The following is a 17904-nucleotide window of genomic DNA, read 5'->3' on the forward strand; positions in this document are numbered from 1 at the left end:
CAATAATAGAATAGAATAAAATACCTGCTTATCTTCAAATATAAATCAGAGTAATCATATAATGAAAGCCATGTAATGAACTGACCTGTAGGTAACAGAGAACAGAGGTATGAGTAACATAATATCTGCCATTTTACACCTATTTATGATGTAATGTAGAGGTGTGAGAAAGAGGATCAGTCTATTGAAAATACAAAATTAGAGAAAGAAGAGAAAGAATTGACCCACTGATGATACAAAAGATTTTTTTTTGAAAGAAAATGATCCTCTTAATAACTTAACAAAGTAAAATAGAGGTCTGCAAGGAAATTAACTTCTGATGATGTAAAATTGGGGTTTGAGAAAGGAAATTAACCTCTTGAAAACATAACATGAGCAAGTGATAACACGAACATAAAGTATTTTTGCTAAAGAAAATAAGGAAAAAGGAATAAAAATAAAAGGATTTTCCATTACTGTCCCAACTCACAGAGTAATATGTAAAACTCCTCTTGGAAGCAACAGGTCTCTCATCAAAAAAACAAACAAAAAAAACACACAGGAATAATCCTTTCACTCTTCTTCAAAGGACTCCGAGGGAAAACAAGAAAACAAATTCAGAGGAGAGATGTTTCAGATTTCCTCTCACCTAAACTAATTACCAACAATCGGCCCCTATCATTAATGCTGGCGAGCCTTGAGCAGAATCCCCCTCTACTCTGTGCTCTTTCTTCTTCTTCTTCTTGCAGTGCTTTTGCGATCCGCGTCTCTGCTCCTCTGATAACACACACTGCATCTGGATGATCGGAGAGAACAGGAGCACCGAGGAAACAGCAGGGGATGTGAGAGAAAGAGAGAGAGAAAGAGAGACAGGCTGACAACGTCTAAAAATAGAGGTCAGTGGGGAAATAACCATGTATAGAGCTGCAACATATTCCACTCAAGGGAGATGACAGAAAGGTAAAAGAAAGCAGGAGAGGACAGAGAGACGGAGAGAAAGATCTGTGCTGCACAATCAAGTGTGATTGAATCTTTACTTTCCAAAATAGGAATGACTGAACGGTTATACACACTGACTGCAGCCACTCTCTAAGTATTTGGCCATATTGTGCACAGACATTTTTTTTCACTTTTGAAGAAAGTCACAGCTTGTTGCTCCCTCTAGTGGTTCAAATCGGCCTGCAGAGTTTGGATTTCGAAAGATGACAGATATGGGCGTTACCCTGCTGAAGTCTCTGCTAACAGGCCTCGCTCTGATATAAAGGATCTTTTGGGGCATTTTCGATTTATTTGATACTTTTACAGTAGAGAGAGGCAGGAAAGATGGGATTGGGTGTCCCAGGTACAACTCCAACCGAGGACGTTGCAGTTACTCGTTTCGATCTCATGCCAAGAAACTGCCAAACTGCAGTATGCTGTGTCTTGCAGTGGTACATGTTTCTGAACATATGTTACTTTCATGAGTAAATCTGAAAAAATCTGCATATTCTGCATAAACGCTCTAGCATTAGACTGTAAATTCATACATGTATAAACTGTAAACATCTGATACTCCGTAAGTCTCTTGTCAACAGAGTGAGAATTCTTTCAGTTTCATTGGAGCTTTGGATTAGCATGATAAAGACACTAGCTTTACTCTTCAGTACTGTATGATGTATTTGTTGTATTCTTATCTGTATAATATTGTTTATTGTTGAATTGACCCAATTTGCGCCATTGAGGATCACTGAAGCTTCTTCTTATGTAATGTTATGCTATGTCATGTTGTGCTATAATATCTTCTCTTCTCTTTTCTTATCATGTTATATAGGGTGGACAAGAGGTGGCATCACATTAATTATATTTCAAAGCAATGCGTAAACCTAAAACCAAGACCTGGGATGAAAAATGAAGTGCAGAGCAACCATTCAAAATGCCTCCTCATTGCTTAACTACTTGCTATGTTGCAATATGGACAGATATGGAGATTGGCTCATTGGTCGACTAGACACCAAAGTCATTCATGTGTCCCCAGTAGAAAATTTGCTCCACTGCTACATGCTAACACTTTAGCATACACTATGTTGAGTGCAACTAGATGAGAACTTGTAGCCACTCTAAAGCAAAATTGTAATTGTAAAGCAATATTGGTAAAATGTACTCAAAATATGATGCAAAATAACTGTTTTGCGCTAGCTGGAACTATTTTCCCTGTTTCCATAGGAAATTAAGGTGGTGGGAGACTGTGTGCAGCTAAAAATCACTGCACAGCGGATGAATACGTGGATGCTCACGTGAAATAGACCCAGGTACAGCAGCTGTATTGAGTTACTGATATTTTTATCTTTAAAATATATGAATGTACAGACCCGCTGACAACATAATACTGAAAGGTCAGAGTTCTTATTTTAGGTAATGCTATGTTGCCTACTATCACTCAAAATAGTGAATGGTAAAGTGTTAGCATGCAGCACAGAGCCAGTGATCTACCGGGGACACATGGATAATTTTGGTGTCTATGTTGATCTAAATTAGTGTTTTCCTTACCTGCAAGGCACTTATCCCCTCTTGCTTCAGTGGAGCTTCTCAATAGCCGGTTGCACAAGATTATGGTTGTACTGGGCAGCAACCAGGTGTGAAAGCAGGCTGTTCTATGAATGTGAAGCAGGGTGATTAGGAAAGAGAGCTTTCATGCTCAGCAAAGAGAAGCCAGAGAAAATAAAGGGTATTTGTGTACAGAGTCTGATTCTTAAGGCACTTCAGCTGCTAATGCATTTTCTGGCACGGTTAGTGGGAATATACAGGCGGGTGGGAGTAAAATTATAGAGCATTACCCATCAGGATGGATGGCAAGTGGGAACAGCCGAGCTGAGCAACACACACACACACACACACACACACACACACACTGCTCTTGACAATCTTCCATGTAATTAGGGCTGATGTGTGAGCTTTTAGCTGCAGAGCAAAACATACAGAGAACAGCAGGAACGTGAGAAAAAACAATAGAAAGGAAAATATAATTCATACAATGACAGTGATAACAGTAAGAATAAAAGGAGGAATTAAATCTTACTCCTAAGGTTATTCTCCTTGTTATTCCTGTGTTTATAAACTAACAGCGGTGAGTGAAAGCTGACAGAAGCAGAGGAAATATTAGACATGCGCGCTGATATTTCATATTTAAAGATATATGAAGGAAATTAAAGTAATGATTCAACCTATAGCCAATTCACTCTGTGTTTACACTGTCTGTTCTAAACAGCCGGTGTCTGGTAGCTCTTTTCCCGGGAAAAATCCTCTGGCGCACAGGAAGTGATGCGTTTTACGTTTCCGGTTTGTTTGGAATAAACAGAAGAAGAAGAAGAACTGGGCAGTTAGCATGAGCAGCGATAGCCACCATGACTGAACAGACAAAGAAAAGAGACACTCAAACTGCATCAACAGAAAGTCCAAGCTCCGCCCACACTGTTTGATTGACAGGTGATCTGTGGGAAGTGCAGTGCAGAAACACCACAGTGATGAGGCTGAGCAACAAAGATGGAGACAAAACAAAAAAACGAGGAACACAAGGATTACCACTTTAAGTCCTTGGTTGAAACATTAACAGTCTGGATCCTCTATAACTTTAGAGATACTATCATGGAAATATGAATTTTGCATTTTCCATTACCATACCATTAAGACAGACAGAGAGAGGGAGAATATGAGGGAGAGAGAGGGAAAGATGACACAAATGATCATCAAGTTGTATCAGGGATAACAGACACACACACAACCGGTCAAAAATACCAAATTGCAGTTTATTGAGAAAACAAGTCACAGTCACTTTTAAACAAAAACCTTAAGTGAAGCGTCATCAGCAGTGTGTTTGGTCTGGTGACGCCTGGCTGAGCTGTGGTTCCATTCTGACAAACTCAACACTTTTGCCCTGTGAAGACATTAGTGGGTGTGAAACGAGCCAAAAGCATCTTGTTACAGTTAAAATACGGCTCACTTATACTCAAGAAACACAGATAACCCTCCTTTAATTTATCTCATATAAAATAGCAATAATAAAGTACATGGTTTGATATTTACATTGCGTTACAGCTGCAACATCGCTGCTTCATAGCTAATTAGCACTTCATTTCCAGGCAAAATACTTCTCCCATTCACAAGGTTTGGAAGACTTTTTTTGTCCTATTTTAATTAGAAAATGTTTTGTTTTTTTCTCAAAGAGGAATAAGTACCATTTTCTGTTGTGCAAAAGCATGAAAGCAAAAAAGGAGCATCAACATGGTCGGACATGGGGACTTGATAAGAGACAGGATGTGAGATTAGAAATGAGGAAGTTAAATGTACGCAGCATATAGGCCACATTAATAACAATATGCATTGGTTCTGTAATTGAAGTTTCTGAATCTATTGTTTACCAATTGAAGGGTTTCATTCCAATATGCTGTGTATCTAAAAATTCATCTTTATTTCAAACACACAGACAATTCCATCCTAAAAAAAAAAAAATGCATTACTTTTTCCAAATGGTAGATATCACATGTATGGAATGATGCAGCTGATTTTTTCCCATATCTACTGTACAGTAATCACATTACTTTCGACATAATATGTGATTACTTAGTGGATTTCTCTGAAACATATGGAAAAAGGCATTTAGATTAAGAGACTATATAGACACAAACATTGTTTTGCACATAAGTAACAGCTGATAATACACACAGATGATGAGAGCTGAAGAGTTGAAAATAAATAGGATTTTTTGGTTCCCGTTTACCAATCGTTCTGTCCTTTAAAATGGGTAAAATCATGGCAATATCAAAAGAAAAAGAAACACAGGACAAAGTTATGCTTTTTTCAACTCAGTCGCTTTCTAAAAAATATTTTGTGTTTGCTAACTGCCCTTGAGCAAGGCATGAACCCCAAAACTGGTGCACGTTTCCTCTGAAGAAATGCATTTGAAAGGGGTTTTTGTGTGTGTGTGAGTGTGTGCGTGTGTGTGTATCTAGAGGGAAGGAAAGGATTCAAATTGATCTTACTACGTATAAATTATTCAACAGAGTAATCTTCTTCCTCATCCTCTTTAATCCTTCCCTCTCCTCCCACCGTCTCCTCCCACTGTCTCCCCGCCTTGGCCCCGCCCCCTCCCCTAGTCGTCCTCTCTGTCTCTGGGCTTGAGGGCGGGGCATCCCGAGCAGCCGGTCAGTCCCTTCTCCTTCATGTTGTAGTCGAAGCGCGGCAGCACCAGGACGCTGGCGTCCGCCTCGCCCCTGGCGGCGCCGCTCGCCGCCCGCTCCTCCTCCACCGTCATGATGTTCTCCACCAGGCACGTGATGGCCGCGTCGATGTTGGTGTTGTCCTGCAGAGAGAGAGAGAGAGAGGGGGAGGATAGAGAGAGAGAGAGAGAGGGAGAGAGGGAGAAAGAGACAGAGTTGAGTGAAGTTGAACCGGCCTTCATCTTATACACATAAGGCGACGGTTACATCGTCTACGCAAGCAGCACAAGGAGCATTTCTCACGTTCTTATGTAGCAAAATGTGCAGTTCTGAACACATACCAACAACCGTCGTAGTGTCCGACTTGTAAGTAGCTATACCAAAGCCTGCTGTCTGATCCCAGCCTCTAAGCAGCTCAGTGTGACAGCAGCCCAGCAGACTGCAGCGGGTCCTGTCATGGCTGATCAGAGGCGATACGATGAAGGAGGAAATTTCGACAAAAAATGTTGGAAATGCCTCTCTTCAGCTAAGTTCTGCGTGGGCAAAACGAGAGAAGAACATTCCCCATCTTGCATTCTCAGGCAATTTAAAGTACAGGCATACCATCATTTTTTTTTTTTAAACTTTTTCTTTCAGTTGCGATCGAGAATGTATAAAAGCAGTTCCTGTTCCTCTTCAGCAGCCATTTTTCCCACCGCACAGCTTGAAATGAGGCAAATTCTGGTCAGGCAGGCAGTCAGTCAGACACCTGTCGCTTCGTGAGATGATGCGCTTCGTCAGATGGCCTCTAGAGGGCGTCTTTGACTGTGAGATGCATTGTTTTCCATACAGAGGCACAAAATCAAGTTGGTCAGTGTATAGAAATTGATCTAAATCGATCTCTGATGTCACATCACGTCATGTTTGTCATGTGGAGATATACTGACAGTCGACCAGCAGCACTGAACTCAATCCACAATCTGCTCCAAACTCACCTGTGTTAGTAACAGGATTTGTAGACTGTAACACGTCTTCTGCTGCCCTACGAACTTTAGCAGTCTTATTACCATGTGGTATTTAAATATTGTTAGTGGAATTAGGTAATTGAACCGCGTCGCAGTGCTTCAGTGCATAGAATTGAACACACGCACCCTGGTCTGTACAGGATCTGTGCTTGTCACTGTAAATACCCGCAGAGGGTTTCGGGCTTCCCCCTTGTGGATAAGCAGGTTATAACGCTCAAGGAAGCCCATCGATGTGCGTGTACAATGTAAGTCGAGCGCTTGCATATGTACAAACATGTGTTGAAGAAAGCCTGCCTTGTGTTAACTTTGTACCAGGCCTTAGTCTCACAGATACACAGAATGAGAGGATGAAGCGTGAAAGAGAGGGATAGAGAAACAGAGAGAGAGACAGATGGAGAGTATAAAGAATCATTTTAGCAGCACTTAAAACAGCCAGGCTTCCAACGTGCGCTTTAGTCTCAAAAATAAACAAATTGAATAAGTAGATAAACAAAAATCCAGTTAACCTAACGCAACACATCTGCAACAATAAGATCCTTGTCCACAACCCTAAAGGGGGCAGAAGTCCCTCAGTTACACATAACAGTGTTTGAGCCTTGCTCCTGTCAATTAAAGCTGCACTGGGCCACTTCGCAAATAGCAGCGAGGGGAAAGCTTGAATTTTGACGATGTCGTTACCCAGAAATCATGTAAATATGAGAAAACACTCCTGCACACTTCTCAGACCTAAATTTCTTCTTCTTAGTGTTTGGTGGGAGCGGAGGTGAAGAGGTTCGGCCATCTTTCTCTCTGAGGTTTAGGGGCAAGTTTTGTATTTCGATTCGACACTTCCTGTGCCACAAAGAAAATTTCCCGCCACTGATCATATCTGACACCAAAATAATAGAAATAATATATTTGGGCAAATAGGGCAAATCTACAGTGTCTCAATTGGTGGGGATGGGATGCTCTTCACTGTTTTTGTGATTTAAACTTTTAAAAAAAAGCATCTTGCCGAGTGCAGCTTAAAAAAAAAAAAAGAGAAAGACTTGAATGGGTGTACAGGTAAAAGAGTGAAGGGAAGTGGAGGAGTGTGTGAAAGGGAGAGAGAGAGAAAAAGAGAGAGAGCGAGGTATTAAGAAATTCACAGAGAAAAAAATGCCGTGACATTTGTTTAAAGAGAGAATGAGGAAAGAGCGGAGAGGGAAGAGAGACAACAGATCAGAGTGTAAGATAATATTTGCATTCTGTGTCTGTGAGTGAGCAGTGTGGAGACGTGCACGCACACACACACACACACACACACACACACACACACACACATACACACAGACAATGAAGTTCCGAGTCATGACCATCATCATTTCAAACGCTAAAACTTCTGCTCTCTCTTTCTGTCCCTGTCATTCTCTCTCTCACTGTGTTTTAAGGGGCTGGTGAGAACAAGGGATGCACACACACACACACACACACACACACACACACACACACACACACACACACACACACACAGAACAGCATCTTACCTTGGCGGAGGTCTCGTACCAGCCGACGAAGCCGTGCTCTCTAGAGAAGCTCTCCAGTTTGGGCATTTTGGAGCACAAGCCCTGGCGCCGCTGGTCACACTTGTTAGCCAATAGGACGGCTGGAACCGGCCTCCCGTTGCCCAGGGCGACCTACCGCAACCAGGAAGTAGACAGTTGAGGAAACGCGACACCATTCCCTCACTGCTTCACTCATCCGTTCTTTTATTCAAGGAACGTGTGTTGAGTTTTGCTCCAAAATCAGATTTTTAACCCCCAAATGCATATATAATGTTTTGGAAATGAATTATTTAAAATTAAAATGCATTATATATCATTCCTCTATGTTTCCTCCATCCATCCCTCCTTCCATCAGTTCACACTGAGGTTGCCAGGTCTATGTTTTACCTGCTTTTAAAGAGCAGAGTGAAAGCTGGAGACCTTGGCCAAGTCTCTGACTCCCACACTCATCCACCGCTCTGTTCACTCGCCTACACACACTAAAGTAAAAATCCACCTTAACACACTTTAACACTGTTAACAAACAGCTACTGGTGATGTACTTTGCATTCCTGGGCTCATTTAGTTGTTTGCTGGTGTATTATTCTTATTCTTGTGGACAACTGGCCAAACAAGTTACGTCACGTCACACTGAGATATTTCCAGCAGCTACAATGGTTTGTAGCAGAAAATGTTTTAGCAATTTAAAACATCAATGGTAAACGTCAGGTTTTGGTGTCAGTCCCTCAGAATCCACAGTCCCCAGAGCTGCCATTTTGCACCGATGTTCAACAACGATACAGGGAGAAATCCATCGTAGAAGAGGCAGAGAGACCAGTTACTCCACCCACCGCAGCCTCAATAGACCAGAATGCAATGCAGCTACAAGACATGTTGAGTTTTGCATAAGGGGAGGAACTCTCACTTTTTCTCGACCGGCAACAACAGTAAGCGCTGCCGCTGTCGCTCGCTTCACCTTCACTAAGATCAGAGTAAAGTTAGTTTGATGTTGGATATCAAGACCCTCACTAACCTGTAAAGCAAACAAGTTAAAGCACTCTACTTCCTAACTTCTTCCCTCCCTCTCTTCCCCTCTCTCTCAGTTTACCTTGGAGTCCAGGTCTCCTTTCCACTTGAGGATGGCCTGAAACGTGGAGAGCCGGGTCATGTCGAAGACGACCAGCGCCCCCACTGCCTCTCTGTAGTACACACGAGTCATGTTGCCATAGCGTTCCTGACCTGGGAGCAAATAAATACAATTTTAAATAAAGGACAACAGACTAAATATAGTTTACATTATTTCTGCTGGGGGTTTTGTTCCTGCTATTAGTTGTTGATTTGCAAAAATTTCCCACACTGAGTGTGTGTGCAGTTTATCTAGACTGAACGATCCTTGTAGCACCGCAAATGTGACTTGAACAATAGGGAAGTGAGTAAACAGTTTAACTGTTGGAAAGGGCTTTGAAAGGGCAGTCACATATTGTTACTTTCTGGCCCAGCTGCAAAGCAGGAACTCCTCATAAGTTTCACCTGACAAGTTGATTAGATACCTAAAGCTAGTCTGAACTCTGAGATTAACTTTATTAGAGACATTATGCCTGAACTTAACTTAAAATAGAGACCAAAAAAAGACTTGTTTTGCGATCTTGAAGATGTAGGGAGTCTCAGTCTTTGTGGTTTGCCAGAAGGTGAAAACTGTTTTAATAATTAAAGTCACACAGAAATGAATCACCTTTTAAACTCATTTTAACTATCATACAATACACTTATTTGACAATTTATGCCACAAAAAAGAAAGGCAATCATTTTCTTGTATTTCTATATCAATAGGGCATTACTTTTACTTCCTGGAAAACAGAAAATCTTTAGTGGTGACATCCTCGTGTACCAGGAGGCATAAATATAAATTCTAGCCAATAAAACATCACAGATTTTTGAACAATCCCGCCCCTCTGCCCCTCCCATCAAATCAAACTGCCTTTCTCTCCCTAACTGACCTCCCATTGGTTTACACTTTTGAATAATCCCTCCCTGTGTTATGTCCCACCCCAACATCCTGTTTCAACAGGAAATACATCACATTAAGGAAGCAAGATGCTCTCAAAATTACGTTTCATTGTGGCTTTAAATTAAGTACAGGTATTTGAAGAGTTTCATTCCAAATTGAGATATGAGTGGCATGAAAATAAAACGCATTATAGATTGTTATTTAAGTTATTTGATATCTAAAGACCCTTTGCAACATTGTTTACCTGTGTAATACATTTGTCTAAATAATGTAATCGTTGATATTGATCAATGAACATTTCAGGTTTGGGAATGAACACTTAATTATCCTGGGAAAGTTGACTAAGCTCGCTTGCTCTTTTTCAGCGACACCCTGCATCACATTCATACAGTTCAACACATATAAATATTTAATTCCAAAATGAAATGTCTCAAATGAGATTTTGCGAAATGCATAAAATTTAATAATGTCCAAGTTGTTTTTCATACTGCTGACTTCCATCCTGTTAAAAATTATCTTCTGTGACTCAAACTGTAACTAAGAGTTGGGAAAACATGATACTGACATTCTGACTGAATAATGCTTCTATGAAAATCAATAGGATAATCAAAGACTTAATAGACTTACAGAGACTATTGGGTAAAATATAATTGTCTTAAACTGTCTGTGTGTGTGTGTGTGTGTGTGTGTGTGTGTGTGTGTGTGTGTGTGTGTGTGTGTGTGTGTGTGTGCGTAAATGAATATATATAAATAAGGTTCTATCCTGGAAACTAACTTCCCTCACATGATCCTAATATACCAGTGAATCAGCAAGAGAACATCTGGTACACTCACACACTCACACACACACACACACACACACACACACACTGGCACAAACACTGCACATGATCCCAATTGCAAGATACAAAAAAGACTCAGGCACACACGCTTATATTCCCAACCACATACACATACGCATGCATACACACTCTGCACACACAAGGACACACACACACAGAAGCATGCCAAGCAACACACACACGCACGCACACACACACACACACAAGCAGTCTCAGCATTGTCTCCTGACAGCAGACACTATCTTGTTCTTTCACTCACAGAGAGAGAGAGAGAGAGAGAGAGAGAGAGACAGAGAGGGATAGAGAGAGAGAGAGGGAGACAGAGTGAGAGAAGGAGAGAGACAGAGAGAGAGAGGGAGAGAGACAGAAAGAGGGGGAGAGAGACAGAGAGAGGGGGAGAGAGAGACAGAGAGGGAGAGGGTGAGAGAGAGATACAGAGAGAGACAGAGAGAGAGAGAGACACACACACAGAGAGACAGAGAGAGAGAGAGAGGCAGAGAGAGAGGGAGAGAGAGACAGAGAGAGAGGGAGAGAGAGACAGAGAGAGAGAGAGAGAGAGACTCTTGACACGTTCTGCTAATGAAACACATCAGATAAGAGTTTGACGTTTTGACCTGAAAACGATCACTTGACCTTATGTGAACCGTTGTATGGGGGCCAACTGATGGAAACGAACAAGGACTTACACACACACACACACACAACTGTGATACAATTATCACCTGCTAGTGTGTGTGTGTGTGTGTGTGTGTGTATGAGGCAGACCCATTGACCCAGTTTAAAAGCATGTATGAAGTGTCTCCGGTGTCTCCGGTGCAGAGCCATCACTGGCCGCCGGTCTAAAGTCCGTCTCTCCAACAGCCGCAGTCTGTCTTCTTCATGTAAATGATGGCTCTTATCAGCAGTCATGTGGCTCAACACCCATATGCTCAGCATGAGGAGACAGAAGATAAACTGCCCTGAGTGTGTGTGTGTGTGTGTGTGTCAGAGTGTGTGTATGTGAGAGAGAGAGAGAGAGAGAGAGAAGGGGGAAGTGTTTCCCAAGGTATGCACATCAAATTACGTCCCATGAGGGAGAGAGACTGACAGTGTAGTGAGGGATTATAAGCAAAACACAAAGAGTGTTTCTTTTCATAACACCTCAAATACAGTAGGACATTTTCCACTTGTAGGTAATGGGATGTAGTGGAGGGCTAAACTCACCTGAAGTCAGTTTACACACCTTTTTATGTGCAGAATAGAGTTTTTAGGCTGACACACATAGTATACTTCATCGTAAGTGGCGTCAAACTGAGGATATTGTCTTATAAGGGATAAAAAGCATAGTAAAGTGAAATAGATTTTTTTGGAAACACTTTATCTGGATAGTGCAACATTGCTAGCTTCAGGTGACAGAAAGTAGATTTTTAACAGGGTCACTTGTCTGTTTGCTGCATCTATAGACTGTGTCAGTGATTCTCAACCTTTTCCATATCAAGGACCCCGAACTTAGTACACAGAAGGACCCCCGTTTGATAAGATTTTGTCTCTTGGATGCAAATCGGAGAATGTTTTTATTGTTAGATATGATTTTGTCCAGAATCCCATGACTATCTGTATTGTAGGTAGAGAGATGACAGTGAAACTATGATCAAAACAGTCATTCTTCTACAGTCTCTAATTGGATTAACCTCTTGTAAATTAAATAATGAAGTTTAACAATTCAGGGACCGTTGGTGGTCCCCGGACCCCACACTGAGAACCACTGTATAACCTATAGACTATCTACAATATATCTAGACTAATATTGCACCATCTGAAACTCGGTAGACTTTCAAATGACACATTATAGTCACTTTATAGCAAGTTCACTATCAGCCCTGGACTATCCAAACAAAGTGTGACCGATGTGTCACCTACATTGTATTTACCACTACATCCCGTACATGCACGGAGTCACACCGGACTGAGTTTTACGCACCGGCAATGTCCCACAGCTGCAGCCGCACCACCGTCTTGTGATCCCAGTTGAGCACTTTGAGGGCGAAGTCAACTCCGATCGTGGCCCGGTAATGCTGCGAGAAGATCTGATGCACGTAGCGCTTTATAATGGACGTTTTCCCGACTCCCAGGTCCCCGATGACCAACACTTTGAGCAAGCGCTCCTGCTGCATCATGGTGAGTGTTTATGAGACTGTGTTGCCAAATCAGACCGGTACGGGCTCCAATTACACCATCGGTTCCGCATGTGAAAAAAACAAAGTCAGTGAGCTTGTTGCAAAATCTGGAGGGTTTGACGAGTGACAGCAGCTCTGTTTGGTCTGCAGGGGGGAAACAGAGACATAATCCACTTAGTTTTTTAAATAAACAAATGAGCCATGCACTCCCCTAAGGACAAACAACAACAGGATCCCTGTAATTTTAGAAGGAAACTATCATAGAAATGTCGAAAAAAAATCAAAAACAGGTCAATCATATAGGCTGGAAACGCCTATGGCAGTGTCACTAATAGCCTAAATTCACTATTGAGTACCACAGACACACTACAGCTCACTATAGTAATATTATAGGAATAATAGTCTATAGCGATACCATAGGAGTAGATGGGCAACGATAAGAACACTTTAATCAGCACAGACACACTAGAAATCCGTATAGGAATATTACAGGAATATTATAGTGAGGCTACCATATGAGATAAAACTACCATAAAGTATAATAAACTCACTATTAAGTACCACAGTCGCAGTATAAGCGTGTATAGGAATGTTATAGTAGGCTACTGATTCTGTCAAATTACCGTCTCATGTCCATAATGGTAAATAGAATTCCTCCCTGCGTGCGCAAAAGTTTGCGTCGCAGAGAAAAAAAAAAGGAGAACTTGTTGAAGGTAAACTGCTGTCGTGGCCATGTAAAAAAAAAAAAAAAGAAAGAAAAAAAAAAAGAAAAAGAGCAGTTGTTATCTGTTTAGCCTGCGGTTTGTGTGCACACCACCTCCCGCTGCCTGGTCCGCTGCCATGTCCCCGAAGAAGAAACCCAACTGACTGAAACGCCTGTCAGCTGTTTGCTTCTGGAAGCCTGGAGCTGCCTGACTGTCTGTCTGTCTGGAAGACCACACCTCCATACTGTCTGTCTGTCTGTCTGTCTGCCCGTCTACCTGTCTGTCCGTCTGTCTTTCTGTCCGTCTTTCTGTCTGTCTTTCTGTCTGTCTTTTTGTCTGTGTTTGTTTCTGTCTTTTTGCCTGCTCTTCTGTTTGTCTGTCTTTCTGTCTGTCTCTCTCTCTCAGTTGAATTAATTTCAATTCGCTTTATTGGCATGAACGTTTACGAACAATATCGCCAAAGCATCAATATGAATCTCTCTCTCTCTCTCTCTCTCTCTCTCTCTCTCTCTCTCTCTCTCTCTCCGAGTTTTCTAATACATCAACACTGACATTTTTACCGGAATTGCTGAAAGTGCTAATCCTTTTTTTTTTTTTGGTGACATCTTTGTTGCTAAGCGCTCATTGCTGTGGTGTTTCTGCACTGCACTTCCCAGAGATCACCTGTCAATCAAACAGTCTGTCCAGTACTGTGACTTCCACATACACACTACTGACCCTATAGAAAGAGTATTGTGATACTATACCATCAATTACCAAGATCACTATAAACTCACTATAAACACACCGTAAGTCCCTATAGGAATATTATAAGATATTAAACCACAGGAGACTTAAAAAAGTTCGGTTCTATTCTATTGTTTTCTATTCCATTCTAATTAACTGGACAACAATGTTCTATTCAATGCTCTATCTATCTATCTATCTATCTATCTATCTATCTATCTATCTATCTATCTATCTATCTATCTATCTATCTATCTATCCCATCACACACACACAAAAACACATTGTTATATTTGTATTGCTATACTTGTGAGGACCTTCATTGACAACATCCATTCCCTGTCCTATAACACTGACGTTAATCCTCTCCACTACATGCCTATACATAAATATAGAATAGGCTATATTCTATGAAAATTAATGTGATTTTTGGATGCCTTTTGCCAGTCGTTCAGTTCTTAAAATGGGTGAAATAAGTAGCCTATAGGCAGAAATACACACACACACACACACACGCGCGCGCGCGCATCATGTCTACAAAAAAACTACATCTACCAGCGCGTACATTTCCGTGGCTGCGCACTGGGCGTTTGTGCGCACAACGACCGCGCAGTGAGCTTCCCTGTTGTTGCACTAACTGTGCAGCAGGATAAGTAGCCTAGTCTCTAAATCAACGAGGACCCCCCCCCCCCCCCCCACTCCCCCTCTCCAATACATTAAAAATGTCCCTAAGGAAAAATCACGATAATATTCCTATATTATTCATATAGGGACTTATTGAGTAGCCTATGTGTGGTTTTCAATGGTGAGTTTTAATGATCTTTTTGTGCTTTATGTTTTTAATCTCTTGTAATATCACTACAACATTCCTATAGGGACTTATAGTTTGACTGAAAGAGACATAGGCCCTTGTCATTTATCATGTCCCAAACAAAAAATTACTGTAATATTCCTGTAGGAGCGTAAATTGTGTCTGTGTTACTCAATAGTGGATTTATAGTGAGCATATTTTACTTTGTGTGATTTATATCCTACTGCTTCACAATAATATTACCATATAGACTTATAGTTTTGCTGTGATGTTTGTATAGTAGACCTATTATAGGATTACTATAGTTATTTTTCGTACGTGGTGCGCATTTCCACGGTCCATTACGGTAGTGGTACTGATGCGGGATGAGTCAGGCTATATGATGCTGCTGCTACTGCTGCCATTTCATCATCAGCAAAACCTACAAACACACCAAACACAGAGTGATAGCACGGGATTCCCCTCTCTCGGCGAACATCCTGTCTTCTATATCGACGATTTTGGTTTCGACGGAGAGACAGACAGACTGCGCCGGTTATTCGTGGCTCGTGCTGAAGCGCAAGATCCGGTTTTTTGCACCTGCTCCGGGTGCGTTTTTCTATCCAACTCTCGGGCCTGACATAACGAGGAAATCAGCCGAGGACAAGGCCTACACCAGCCTCCGTTTTCAGAGTGGGGGAAAAAAAACAAGACACACACATCGCCCCTGTCCGCGATCCCCGGAGTCTCCCTCGTCATTTCGGTGATTTTCCTGCGTCCTGAGGATCCATCCAGACAGACTTCTCGGTGCCATGGAGCCCACATCCTCTTGGTCTTGAACGGCGCAACCAAACACCGTAAGAAGAGCAACCATTCTGGCCTAAATTAGACTACACTCCTGTTCCAAGTAGGCTATTTTAAGTCTGTATTTCTGTTATTTATCAAAGCGCGGAGCCTAAAAAGGGGAAAGGCTGTGTGTTCGGTTAGGACAGGACACGGGCCTGTCTTCCTGTCATGATGCCCACAGGCCTACTGTGATAAAAACATCTATTATAAGACGTGTTTTTAAGTGTAGGCCTACACACTCTCCGCCTTCAGATCAGGCTGGAGTCCATCTTAATCTATAATAGCCTATACATGAGGCGTTGCGATTTATATGAAGTGCTTAACTGACGGGAAACCTATAGAGTGATCCCGAAAACCCCCCCCCCTGAAAATAAACAGTCATACCCATATGAACTACAGTCATCCTATAGAAAATGTTATAATCATAGTCTACTATACAAATATCACAGGAAAAGTCGCTAAAGGAATAGTATTATATGAGCAAAATACCATATAAACTCACTATACCACAGACACACTATAAGCTCCAGGCTAGTAGCCTAATAGTGAAATAATACGTGTGATATGATCATTATAAAATCACTAGTGAGCACCACAGATACACTATAAGCTCCTATAGTGATGCCACAGGAGATAAAATAATGAACTCACTATTGAGCCCCACAGACACGCTGTAACTCCCTATAGGAATATTATAGAGAATATTATAGTGATTCATCGCTTAGATATGGCTGTTGTTTGAGACGGAAAATCTCCAAAGGTTGGATATTTGATACGCTGTATAGGCTGTGGACCTAAATTGCCCTAACGCATCCGGTATGAGGCCATAAGGCGGCTATTCACCGGGATCCGGACACTAATGTTTGCATACCGACCCAGCTACGCAATCCAGCCACAGACAGAGAGGGTGCTGGGAGGCTGTCTGGCTGCCTGCCCGCCCTGCCGGGACGAGCAGGGTGGCTTTGGTGTGAAGGCTGGAGTGGAAAGAGACGTTTAGATCAGTGCAGGGGCTCTCAAGCTGGGGTCCGGGGACCAGTCAGGGGCCCTAGAGGAGGTTCCGAACCAAAGCAAAGGAGGAATAGTTTCATTTCCTTGTCGTTTCATTCATTTGAATATGGTACAGTGAGAGGTTTTATACATGGAGATACATAGTTTGATCCCTGCTATCACCCCAGAGACATTTCTATTAAATCATGACTAACAACATAAATCTACTCAGCTAAAGGTCCCTAAGACAAAAACTATCAGATGATGCATCTGTTCGGGGAAGCCTTGAAGTGAAAACCCCCTGATTTATGATAGCAAAAGCAAAAAGCAGAGAAAGCAGAAGTGGAGATACAGAAGTATATAACCCACTAATGCAACGCTACATCATTAATATAGCATATAGGAGTTGGAAGGACACATTAAGCCTCGTATCAAAAGGGGCATTATGGCCGTAATTCAAAAACAGGCTTATGAAAACATCAATTGACGCGATCAAGTGACTAGAAAGTAAGCGGATTTTCTTAATCACGTGGTTTTAATTGAATCATGCTGTGAATATAATGAAGCCACTATAGCTAGCGGTGTGTGTGTGTGAGAGAGAGAGAGAGAGGGGGGGGGGGGGGGGGGGGGCGCCAAGTCGTCAGTTAAAGATTACATTTCAGTAATTTAATCAAGGGACAGTTAACTAGGATGCAAATATGTGTTTTTTAAGCTGTTATTCTTCCTATTCATCGGGTTAGTTAATTAGCACTGAATGAGTCAGCAGGTTACTTTCTGCCCATTCAATTTGCATTTAACAGCAGTAGCGCCTTGTTAATCCTTATAGGAATACTATAAGTATAGGAATATTACAGTGATACCACACCAAAATACCCTAAAACTATCATTAGATAACTAAAGTCGCCATTGAATACCACAGGCACACTCTAGGAATATTATAGAAATATTTATAGCCTGGTGATACCATATAAGATAAAACAAAAAATAATACCATATACTACCATAAAGTCACTATACACTCATTAGTCATCGAGTACGCTACCACAGACACCTTATTGTTCTATATGGAATATAGGAGATTTAAAAAAGGCTATAGGACTACTATAGTGATACCATAGGAGATAAAAAAAATACCATAAACTACCATAAGGTCAAAAAATCCACTGTT

General features: G+C 41.6%; 1 protein-coding gene across 1 annotated transcript; it reads right to left on the reverse strand.

Moving 5' to 3' along the window:
- Nucleotides 1-4972: 4972 nt before the first annotated feature.
- On the reverse strand, nucleotides 4973-13595 carry LOC139649001 (ras-related protein Rab-38). Its single transcript, XM_071525286.1, has 5 exons — nucleotides 13307-13595; nucleotides 12488-12827; nucleotides 8786-8916; nucleotides 7681-7830; nucleotides 4973-5314 (listed from the first exon to the last, which is right to left on the reverse strand). The coding sequence occupies exons 2-5, from the start codon at nucleotides 12681-12683 to the stop codon at nucleotides 5105-5107; spliced, it is 687 nt and encodes a 228-aa protein (XP_071381387.1). The 5' UTR covers nucleotides 12684-12827; nucleotides 13307-13595; the 3' UTR covers nucleotides 4973-5104.
- Between the last annotated feature and the right edge of the window lie 4309 nt (nucleotides 13596-17904).

This window comes from Centroberyx affinis, unplaced genomic scaffold (genome assembly GCF_046629955.1).
Source record: "Centroberyx affinis isolate AG114_WGS23_722 - 3 ecotype Tasmania unplaced genomic scaffold, CSIRO-AGI_Caff_v1 ptg001281l_1, whole genome shotgun sequence".
NCBI classification, from domain to species: Eukaryota; Metazoa; Chordata; class Actinopteri; order Beryciformes; family Berycidae; genus Centroberyx; species Centroberyx affinis.